Source organism: Trachypithecus francoisi, unplaced genomic scaffold, assembly GCF_009764315.1.
Source record: "Trachypithecus francoisi isolate TF-2019V2 unplaced genomic scaffold, Tfra_2.0 Contig01579, whole genome shotgun sequence".
Taxonomy (NCBI): domain Eukaryota; kingdom Metazoa; phylum Chordata; class Mammalia; order Primates; family Cercopithecidae; genus Trachypithecus; species Trachypithecus francoisi.
Genome location: NW_022681442.1, coordinates 17,568,782 through 17,581,345, shown reverse-complemented (window position 1 = coordinate 17,581,345; position 12,564 = coordinate 17,568,782). Strand labels below are relative to the sequence as shown.

The 12,564-nt window shown below is 35.1% G+C and overlaps 1 protein-coding gene across 4 annotated transcripts in view; it reads left to right on the top strand.

The window, feature by feature from the left end:
- Positions 1–12,564, top strand: part of NHLRC2 (NHL repeat containing 2) — a 67,330-nt gene that overhangs the window by 27,576 nt on the left and 27,190 nt on the right. For all 4 annotated transcript variants that reach the window (XM_033182183.1, XM_033182173.1, XM_033182202.1 and 1 more), the window contains one exon: positions 2,659–2,788. In XM_033182183.1, coding sequence (XP_033038074.1) covers positions 2,659–2,788 — 130 coding nt within the window. The remainder of the gene's footprint in view (positions 1–2,658; positions 2,789–12,564) is intronic.

The window sequence follows — 12,564 nt, the reverse complement described above, 5'->3', positions numbered from 1 at the left end:
ACTTGCCCATACCCCCCACTGTCACTCCCCTTACATTAACATACCCATTGTGATATTTTTAATGCTTACTTTTTATTTGTATGTGATCTTGTAAACAAAATGTTTTGTTTATATTTTTAATTACTTTATTGTGCTATATTTTGTGTATCATAAAGTTCACCCATTTCAAATCTACAATTCATTAGTTTTTAGTAAATTTAACAGGTTTTGCAACTGTAACCATATGTTGTTTTTAAAACATTTCATCCCCCAAGTAAGAACCCACATGTCCACTTACAGATAGTCCTTATCCCTCCCATCCCTAGGCAACCGTTAATTTACTTTCTGTCTCTGTAAATTTGCCTTTTCCAAACATTTTATTTAAATAGAATTATATATGTTTTCTTGTATTTGGCTTCTTTCATTTCACATAATGAAAAGTTCATGTGTGAAGTGGCATGTCAGTAGTTCATTCCTTTGTATTGCTGGATAATATTCTGTTGTGTGAATATGACATTTTGTCTACCAATTCACCATTGATATTTAGATTGTTTTTTGGCTATTTTGTATATTTTGTTATTTTGGGCTGTTATGAATAATCTTGCTGTGAGCATTGATATATAACTTTTACATGGACATACATTTTCATTTGTCATGGGTAGATACTTAGTACTGGTATTGAGGAGTTACATGTTTTGTATTTAATTTTTTGAGAGCTGCTGAATTATTTTCCATAGCAATTGCACCATCTTACCTTCCCACTCGAAATATACGTGGGTTCCAATTTTCTACGTGTTCACTGTCACTTGTTATTTTTCAGTTTTAAAAAATTTTAGCCATCCTACGGGATATGAAGTGGTATCTCATTGTGGTTTTGATATGCATTTCCCTCATGACTAATGATGTCAAGCACCTTTTCCTGTGCTTATGGGCCATTTCTATATCTTTGAGAAGTGTCTGTTAAGATTCTTAGCCAAATTTTTAATTGGGTTGTCTTTTCTGTAAGAATCCTTTATATATTCTAGGTACAAGTTCTTTATCAGATATATTATTTGCAAATGATTTTTCACATTTTTCTGCTTGCATTTATACTTAGTTAATCATGTTCTTTGATGCATAGAAGTTTTAAATTTTGATGATGACTAATTTGTCCATTTTTTCCTTTTGTTGCTTATGTTTTTGTTGTTGTAAGAATCCATTGCTAAATCCAAGGTCACAATTATTTACCGCTGTGTTTTATTCTAAAAGTCTTTTAGTTATGGCTCTTATAATTAGGTCTTTGATCCACTTTGAGTTGATTTTTGTATGTGGTGTGAAGTAGGGGTTCAACTTCATTCTTTTACATGCAGATATACAGTTATCCCAGAAAGATTTATCCAAGAGACTATTCTTTCTCCATTGAATAGCCGTAGCAGTCTTGTTAAAAATTAGTTGATCATAGATGTATGGACAGGTCTATTCCATTGATCTCTCTGTCTTTATGCCAGTACCTTACTGTTTTGACTGCTATAGCTTTTAATAAGATTTGAAATTGGGAAGTGTAAGTCCTCCCACTTTCTTCTTTTTCAAGATTGTTTTGGCTATCCTAGGTCCCTTACAATTTGATAAGAATTTTAAGACCAGCTTATCCATTTCTGCCAAAATCTTTTGTTTCTTATGTAAACAAATTGTCTGCAAAAACAAATTCCCTTCTGATTTTAAACTTCTGTTTCCTTTTATTATATTGCTGACCAGTACCTCTCTTGCTTTTAAGCATTAGCATTGATGGTGGGTATCTTGTGATGTTCATAATCTTCAAGGGAATACATGTAAATTTTACCTAAAAGTGTAATATTTGGTGTAGCTTTGAGGAATAAGATATCTGTGAAGTAAGGAAAATTTCTTTCTGTTGATAGCTGGATACAATATATAATAAAGCAATTAAGTGAAATATTGAATAGAATCTAAGTGGTAGGTATATGCATGTTTGTTACAAAAATCTTTTAACTTTCCTGTGTGTTTGAAAATTTTCCCAATACAGTGTTGGGGAGAGGGTCTCAGGAGATGAAAGCAGAACATATTTTCCCAGTAGAATACATTAGTTTTTCAGTTTATGAAGTAAAGTTGATATAGTGTCATGGAACTACCTGGGTTCAGGTCCCAGATTCTTGACTTACCAACTGTGGGATGTTGAAAAAGTTACTTAACGATCTGTGTTTTAGTTTTCTCTAAGATATTAAAATCGTCATATAGTTATGAGCATGGCTGGATGGCTGGTTGGCTTCCTCACTGTTGGATCAGTGCTTGGCACATACAAGCTTTAATATGTGTCAATCACTAACTGAGCACAATTGAAATATGTGCATTTAATTTTTAGAAACATGTATTTTGCTACATTGTGTTTTAAAATTTCATTTAAAAATTTTTGTTTAGTTAAGATGAGGTCAATGCCAGATCTGGAGGCATGATGGGAGACGGGGATAAGAGGGGAAAAGTGGAAGAATGGACAGGTGGGGAAATGAAAGGGACTGATTATGTGCTTTTGAATAAGAAGTTCATGCTGTAATTGATTGGCCTTTTTTAAAATAAAACTTTATATTGCACATACACTCTAAATGTTCTATTGAAAATCTTTACACAGCAAAAGACAAAAGCAAAAGTAACTTTCCTTGCATAAAACCATCCTTTCAATTTCTATAGATTGACCTAGAGGCTGAGAAGGTGAGCACTGTAGCTGGCATTGGAATTCAAGGTACAGATAAAGAAGGTGGAGCAAAAGGAGAACAACAACCTATTAGTTCCCCTTGGGATGTAGTTTTTGGAACATCAGGTATGCGAACTTTCAATATTAAATGTAAAAGTAAATTTTGCTTCATATAAGTTTTAAAAATATTCTTGAGATGGTCATTTGGATTAATTATATTGCTAATTACTTTATTTTATACTTTTATACCTATGCCTCAGAGTTGTTAATTGTGTAAAAACAAAGCTAGCAGTAATATAGATATATATTATATATACTAGAGTATGTATATATATAATATTACCTATTTTATTTTATCTGTAAGATAGACTATGTGTTACTCTAAAGAATTATATATTAGATGCACCCTCCAATTAATGTAGTTCTAAATTTCTTATATTGAAAGGATTATAGTTTCAGAACTTCAAAAGATTATTCATGAACAGTAATCAATAATAAAAATAAATTTATTTATTATTCATAAATAAGGAACTTACAGTGTCGTTATATACTCTAGTTTGAAAAAGAAAAAGAGGCAGCTGCTTTTGCTTTAGATTTTAAAAATTTATATTAAAGTATGATAGCTTCTTTTGAACAATTAAACTTTTACCCTACTGAATTGTGTAGACATTGATAATGAATGAAACGTAATGTTACCTTTATTATCTATATTAATTGACTAAAAGAAATCCAGGAGTACTCTTATTAGTATTCTTATTTTTTATTGGCTATCAGTGATACTGAGATGGTCATTTACAGTCTAAAATTGGATTGATGAGTAAACAAAGTTAGAATACATCGAAAATGGAATTTTGGACTAAATGGTTGGTGTTGTCTTCATATATTTGAAGAGTATATAAGTACCTGCTTAGTTGAAAGGCTTTACATTTGAGGTAATTTTCTTTTATGATGCCAATTTAATTACGATTCAAAGACCCTACTTTTTTTGTTATTAACTTTTATAAAGCACTTAATAATTCATAAAATAAATGAGTGAACTTCTAGTACTACCTGCATTTAACACTTAAGTATTTTGTATAGATTATTTTTGAGAATTCTATTTGTGGAATTGTGTGTTGTAAACATTTATAATTTGTTTTGTAGCTCACCAAGGGGGATGGTATAGTAGGAGCAGTGCATCCAGCTAAAGGGATACTTCATATGTAGAGAATTTTGAAATATTAATACAGTGAACTAAAACTCAGTCTCCATTTTATTACCATGCACTAGCAATTCTAAATAATTCCAGGGCTAAATCTTCACCAGTACTATTCACGTTTACCTCCCTGCCTTATTTGCTCTACTTATGATTATTTTTACTAAATTGTATTTTAGTATGATGTTACTTATTACATGAGCTGTTCTATAGTGCAAGTAAACAAACTACAGCTACGTTTAGCAGCATGGACAAATATAATAAGGGATATTTTGAGTGATAAAAGAAAGTTACAGAATATGTACAATATAATTTCTTTGTAGAAATCTACAATGTGATTTCTTTTATAGCAAGTACAATAGCATTTAATACAAGCATTGGGAGATCCATTCAGACATAATAAAGTTAAAAAGTAAGAAGAATAATGTACATTATTATTGATAAAATGATAAATGTACATTTTTATACTAGTGGTTCCTTATGGGAGGAGGAGCAATTAGGTAAGAAAAAGAAATAAAAGGCATCCATATGGGAAAAGAAAAGTGAAATTGTCTCTGTTTGCTGATGGACATGATCTTATATGTAGAAAATCCTTATGACTACACCAAAAGACTATTAGAGCTGATAAATTTTGTGAAGTTAAAGATAATTAAATCAACATACAAAAATGAATAGTGTTTCTATATATTAACAGTGAACTATCCAAAAAGGAAATTATGAAAACAATTTCATTGACAGTAGCATTTAAAAAAGTAAAATAGTTAAGAGTAAATTTAACCAAGGAGGTGGAAAGATCTGTACACAGAAAACTATAAAACATTGATGAAATAATTTGAAGAAGACAAATAAATGGAGAGATATCCCATGTTCATGGATTAGAAGAATTAATATTGTTAAAATGTTCATACTCCCCAAAGCATTCTACAGATTCAGTGTAATTTCTATCAAAACTGTGTTGTCGTTTTTCTTAGAAATAGAAAAAAACTATCTTAAAATGTGTATGGAACTAGAAGAGATCCTGAATAGCCAAAGCAGTATTGAGCAGAAAGAACAAAAGCTGGAGGCATCACACTTCCTGATTTCAAACTATGAAGCTGTTGTAATCAAAATAGCATGGTACTGTTTTAAAAAACACACATATCAACCAATATAACAGGATAGAAAACCCAGAAATAAACCCAAGTATTTACAGTCAAATGATTTTCAACAGAAGTGCCAAGAACACACAATGTGGAAAGGACAATTCCTCCTACAAATGGTGCTGGGAAAATTGGATATCCACATGCAGAAGAATGAAATTGGACCCTATCATATACAAAAACCAACTCAAAATAGATTAAGGACTTACAAGTCCTGAAACGGTAAGGTTACAAGAAGAAAACAGGAAAAGCTCTACAACATTGATCTGGGCAATGAATGATTTCTTGGATAGGAGTCCAAAAACACAGGCAACAAAAGCAAAAATAGACCAATGGGATTGCATCAAACTAAAAAGCTCTGTACAGCAAAGAAAACAATTAATGAAGAGACAACCTATGAGTTGGGAGAAAATATCTGCAAACCATGTAACCGATAAGGGGCTAATATCCAAAATATGTAAGGAACTCAAACAACTCAATATCAAGAAAAAACCTGACTAAAATATAGGGAAAGGGTATCAACAAACATTTCTCAAAAGATATATGAATGGCAAGCAGATATATGAGAAAATATTCATCATCTGTAATCATCAAGGAAATGAGAGTGAAAGCAATATGTGATATTACCTCACACCTGTTAGAATGACTTTATCAAAAAGACAAATGATAAATGTTGATAAGGATGTGGAAAAAAAAAGAACCTTTTTACAAAGTTGGGATTGTAAATTAATACAAACATTTTGGAAAATAGTATAGAGGTGCCTCAAAAAACTAAAAATAGAATATTTATGTGATCCAGCAGTCCAACTTAACAAAGGCCTTAAAATTGCTATGTCATAGAGATATTTGCACTCCTATATTTATTTCAGCATTATTCACAATTGCTAAGATATGGAGGCAACCCAAGTGTTCATCAGTGGATGGATGGATAAAGAAAATGTATATCTAAGGTTGGGCCTGGTGGCTCATGCCTGTAATTTCAGCACTTTGGGAGGCTGAGGTGGGCAGATCACCTGAGGTCAGGAGTTCAAGACCAGCCTGGCCAACATGGTGAAGCCCCGTCTCTACAAGAATACAAAAATTAGCCAGGCATGATAGTAGGTGCCTGTAATCCTAGCTACTTGGGAGGTTGAGGTGGGAGAATCAGTTGAACCCGGGAGGCGGAGGTTGCAGTGAGCCGAGATCATGCCACTGCACTCCAGCCGGGACAACAGAGCAAGACTCCGTGTCTAAAAAAACAAAAAGAAAATGTGTATCTACACACTGGAGTACTATACAGCTTTAAATACTGTCATTCATGGCAACATGGATGGAAGCAGAGGACATTATGCTAAGTGAAATAAGCCAAACACAGACAGATACTGTATGATCTTACTTGTGGAATCTAAAAACATCAGTCTTAGGCTGGGCATGATGACTCATGCCTGTAATCCTAGCACTTTGGGAAGCTAAGGTGAGAGGAATTCTTAAGGCCAGGAGTTTGAGATCAGTTTGGTCAACATAGCAAGACACTATTTCTACAAAAGAAATTTTAAAATAAAAAATAAATTAAAAAAATATTATAAGAAAATCTCAGGAAAGGAACGTAGAAAACTGGTTGCTAGAGGCTAGGAATAAGGGAAGGTATGGGGAAAGAGAAGAGGTTGATCAAAGGGTACAAAGTTTCAGTTGGAGGAATAAGTTTTAGAGATAATTGTGCACTGCATGGTGACTGACCTATAGTTATTATTTCACAGCTACTAAAAGAATATTTAACATTTGCACCACAGAAAAAAATGTTGGTAAGGTCATAGATATGTTATTTAGCTTGAGTGAATCTTTCTACAATGTACACATAGATCAAAACATGACGTACCCCACGAATGTACACAATTATTATTGGTCAATTAAAAATTTGAAAAAAGAGATGTAGGAAAGAGACTAGAAATATCTCATTATTTTAAATCTACATGTAATATGTAAATGCATATGTTTATGTATTTTAAATAGTATCTGAATATTTAACCTAACTATATACTGTACAGTCATAAAATAATTAGTATAAAGTGACTTTTACAAAATTACGTTTTATCTGTGTTCATTTTTTAATTGTCATTCTTAATATGGTCAGAACATCATGCACCAAAAATAATTACTACAGTAAGTTCATTTTTTCAGCAGGTACATTGTAATGTTTCTAAAATGTGTATCAGGTCTCTGTTGACTCCATTCATACCAGACAACAACCTGAAAGACACTAAGGTTGAAACCTCTATCAGCATCTCTCTTTTTTTTTTTTTTTTTTTTTTTGAGACTGAGTCTCACCCTATCACCTAGGCTAGAGTACAGTGGCGTGATCTCAGCTCACTGCAACCTCTCGCTCCCGGGTTCAAGCGATGCTCCTGCCTCAGCCTCCCGAGTAGCTGAGATTACAGGTGTGCACCACCATGCCTGGCTAATGTTTGTCTTTTTAGTAGAGATGGGGTTTCACCATGTTGGCCAGGCTGGTCTCTAACTCCTGACCTCGAGTGATCCGCCCACCTTGGCCTCCCAAAGTGCTGGGATTACAGGTGTGAGCCACTGTGCCCAGCCAAAACCCCTATCAGTATCTAAGTACCTTAAGACTTTACCTGATTTTGAGTCATTTATAGAAAGGATAATGTGCCAGAATCCCATTAACCTTTCTTGGCCCTTTAATCAACAATTTCCCTAGATAGAAATTTAGCCATTCTTCTACAACCTTTAATGGTTGAAATCCAACTATTTAGTATGCTAGTCTGATAATCTACAGTGTTGGTATTTATGTGCTTCAATAACATGCTTCTCTGACTCCCATTATTAATATGATATAAAATACCAAGAAAAAAATATTTTTGCTTTAAAAAAATCAGGTGACACAGGAAGTTTTGAAGGAATAAATTTGATGCAGTATGACTAATACATTTTTGTTTTGTTAAAATAAGAAGTTATATCTTTATGTCTAAAATTTGAGAGAAGATTCTTTTACTGCCTTATCACATTGACTTGGTAGTAAGATTTTTTAGGTTAATTAGGTATAATTTATATAAAGTAAAATTTACCCTTATTAGGGATATAATTCTGTGAAATTTGACAAATATGTGGTCTTGTAACTTTTGCCACAGTCAAGATACAGAATATTTTCATCCCAGAAAGTTATTTAATAGCCTGTTGTTGAGTCTCCCCCCACCATCACCACACTGACCCCAACAACTGGCAGCAGTGATCTCTTTCCTGTTCTCTGTCATCTTTCATGTCTGGCTTCTTCCATTTAGAATAATGCTTTTGAGATTCATCCCTGTGGTTCCATGTATCAGTAATTTGTTCTCTTTTTTCACTGAGTAGTAGTTCGTTGTGTGGCTCTACCACAGTTTGTTTATTCATTCACCAGTTGATAGACATTTGAAGGTATTTCTAGTTTTCAGTGGCTATAAAAAATCTCCATAAACATATGTGCACAGTTTTTGTTTTGTGGTAATGTGCATTCACTTCTCTTGGGCAAATGCCTAGGAATGAGCTTACTGGGTCATATGGTAAGTGAATGTGTACGAGAAACTGCCAGACTGTTTTCCACAGTGGCTGTTTTCTTAAAGTCCCAAATGTCTATTGGGAGTCATTGCTTCTGTCTGAAGAACTTCTTATGACATAGGTCTGCTGGCAGTGACTTCTCTTACCTTTATTCTGGTCTGAAAAAGTATCTAGCTTTCATTTTTGAAAGTTATTTTTACTCCATATGTGAATCTAGATTAACATTTTTTTCTTTTAATATTTTAAAGATATCACTCCATTGTCTTTTGACTTACATAGTTTTCCACAAGACATCTGTTTTAATATTATCTCTTCTTTATATGTAAAGCGTATTTTTTTTCTCTGGTTGCTTTTAAGATTTTATCTTTGGTTTTCAGCAGTTTGATATATCTAAGAATTATCCTGCTTGGAGTTCTTGAATCTGTGGTTTGATGTTCATTATTTTCAAGAAATTCTCACTTCAGATATTTTTTTCTGCCCCTTTCTGTCTTTCTCTTTCTGGGACTTCAGTTACTCATATATTAGATTTCCTCTTAATATTATATTCAATAACTCTTGCATATTGTGTTCTTTTTATTCACTCTTCTTTTTTTTCTTTTTGTACTGGTAATTTCTACCAATTTATCTTCAGAGTCACTAATTCTTTCTTCAGCTGTGTCTAGTCAACTGATGAGCCTGTTGTATTAGTCCATTCTCATACTGCTATGGAGATACTACCTGAGACTAGCTAGTTTATAAAGAAAGGAGATTTAATTAACTCACAGTTCCGCATGGTTGGGGAGGCCTCAGGAAACTTAAAATCATGGCAGAAGGTGAGGAGGAAATAAGGCACATCTTACTTAGCAGTCAGCCAAGAGAGAGTACCAAGGGGGAAGTGCCAGACACTTACCAAGCAAGCAGATCTCATAAGAACTCATTCACTATCATGAGAACAGCATGAGGGAAACTAACCCCATGATCCAATCAGTTTCCACCAGGTGGCTCCCTCAACATGTGGGGATTACAATTCAGATTACAATTGGAGATGAGATTTGGGTGGGGACATGGCCAAACCATATCATTTGTAGAAGGAATTTTTCATCTCTAATATTATGCCTTTTTGATATAGCATTTGCATTTCTTACAGATTCATCTCTGCTGAAATTCCTTATCTATTTAGGTGTGTTGGCCACCTTTTTCTCTAGGTTCTTTAACATACTATGCATAGTTATTTCAAAGTCTGTATTAGATAGTTCCAAATTTGGGGACTATCCTCAAGTCTGTTTCTGATCATTCCTTTGTTACTTGGAAGTGGGTAATTTTTTTGCTTTTATGTGTGTCTTCTCATTATTTATTATATGTCAGTCATCTTGTATAAAACAGTAGAGGCTGAGATAAATAGTACTTATGAAAGATTGAGTCAATTTGGTCAGGAGCTGAGCTGGGCCTTGGTTTTATTATTGCTATGTCAGTGCACCATATTTTAAAAATTCCTCTAGTTGGGCAGCTGTTGCCTTCTGATTTTGCTTCAGTACATGGGCCTAGATTAGATGGAGGGTTTTCTCAGTATTTCTCAGCTTTCAGTCATCCCTGTACAATGAAACTACATGGTGGTTCCCTCTTTCCATTCTTGCAGCCGTCCCAAGGATAGACTGCTACTGGTTGTTATTCTGCCCCAGGCTTGTGTTGTGGATGGGGGTGTTCTCTGTTGTTCAGCCTCAGTCTTGGGAAGGCCCTGAGTGCCTAGGCCTTGAGGAAAGGATGCGGGGAGCTTTTTCATTGTTGCTGTTCCTCTCTCTGGCAGCTAAACGCTGTCTTGTGTCTGTGATTGGTGTGGGGAGCCTCCTGCTTCTCCCCGAGCAGAATGAGAACTCTGCTTGGTGGCAGTAGAGCATTTTTTCATCTCCTTTTACCACAGCTGTAAATGGTGTTTTCCTGTGCTCTCTGCAAAATGACCGGCTTTGCTGCCTTTCCCTAGTGGCTTAAGACTTTGATTCGTAAGAGGTTTAGAGACTTTGTAGAAGCAAATCTGTATAGAAGCACTGATGGAGAATTTCACAGATGCTGTTAGGAGGGTTCTAGTCATAGGTGCTTAAAATGACAGAATTTTTAAAAAGCTGGATTTCAGGCAATTTCATGTTCATATTTCTTTTTTTTTTTTTTTTTTTTTTTTTTTTTTGAGACGGAGTCTCGCTCTGTCGCCCAGGCTGGAGTGCAGTGGCCGGATCTCAGCTCACTGCAAGCTCCGCCTCCCGGGTTTACGCCATTCTCCCGCCTCAGCCTCCCGAGTAGCTGGGACTACAGGTGCCCGCCACCTCGCCCAGCTAGTTTTTTGTATTTTTTTTAGTAGAGACGGGGTTTCACCATGTTAGCCAGGATGGTCTCAATCTCCTGACCTCGTGATCCGCCCGTCTCGGCCTCCCAAAGTGCTGGGATTACAGGCTTGAGCCACCGCGCCCGGCCCATATTTCTTTTGTTGATTTTATTTCTGTTTTCTAATAATATTTCTCTGATCTCTACTGATAATTATGAGTGAGTTTTGCCTTTAAAAATATTCTCAAAACCTTTTCAGCCTCTGTCATTGTCCTTTTAAAAATGTCTTAATTTGTGACTGTTGAAAGTCAGTAATATTAAGTGTACTCTTTTTTGTAATTTTACCTTCTATTTTAGATTTGGGGGTATGTGTGCAGGTTTGTTGTGTAGGTCTAAGTATACTCTTAATTTAAAATGGAAATGTTCATGATTACCACATTCTTGTTAGAGGGAACAAAACTAATACTCGTACTCAGTGATGGAACTATGTGCTTTGGAGTCCACATTCTAGGATGAACAGTTGTAAATTGTTAATATGACTCTTGTTGATAGACATAAATGCCAGCCCACTTTTTTTTTTTAACTTTCATTTTGTTTACAAAAACAAACTTCTAGCACGGTGGCTGTGAGCAGGGACTCGAGCCAGACCAGCTGGGTTTGCAGGTCCACATCTTAGTAATTGTATGACTTTGGACAAGTTTCATAGCCTCTTTATACCTCAACTTCCTCATCTAAATTGAGGATACAAACAATACCTACCTGAAAGGCTTATCATGAGGATGAGAATTAATATGTGTAAAGCACTTAGAACAGTATCTGGTGCATAGAAAGCATAATATAAGTGTTTGCTGTTGTCACTGTTTTCTATAAGATAAGAATTTTGTCATAAAGTGGTACAAACAGATGCTGATGGTCTGAACCAAACCAAAAATGGGAAGGCAAGGGACTAGAAAATAAACTTTAAAGACATTATCCAACCATAGACCATTCCCAGGGGTACAGGGAGAGAAAGGCAGAGGGGTAAACCTCACTATGCATCCCGGAGTAGAAGGCTGTGGGTACATTTAATCAGATCCCTGTTTCTGAACACAGACAGAAATGCACTTGAGTACTTGTTACCAGAGCTAAGTCCATGGGTCAGAGGCAGAAGGGAGGGTGAAAAGGCAGCAAGCAGAGAACTGAACCAAAGAGCACAAGCTCACTTCCATAGTTCCTTCTTTCTCATCAGAACACTCATAATCTAGAGTCAGATTCACTAATGAATTCATTTTCCAAGTTTAGCTGGGTGAATTTCAGCAAATTATTTAGCCTCTTTGAAGCTGGCTTTTTATAAAATGAAGATGATGATAATAAGACTTCTTAAGATTGTTAAATTGAAGGAAATAATCCATGTAAAATGATTAGCTGGGTGCCATCAACACAGATAGTGACCTGGGTGATGACAGTCATTATCCTCATAAGTTGGTATGTAGAATTCTAAACACCTGAACCCTGACCTGACACACTGCTGCTGCTTCTCTACTTTTTCTCATTCCTCGGGCATCTGAAGGAAATACACAGAGACCAAAACTAAACCAATGCCCATACTTTCTCTGTCACTGGGAAGCTTTTGCCTTATTATAGTAAGCCCCAGCTGAGCTATACCGACCTGTTTGGAGAACTAGATAATGAAGTTAAATTTGATCTTTCACTCAGCTGTGCACCAACATAGCTTTCCTTTGCCAAGACAGAGGCTCTAAAAGCAAGCTAAG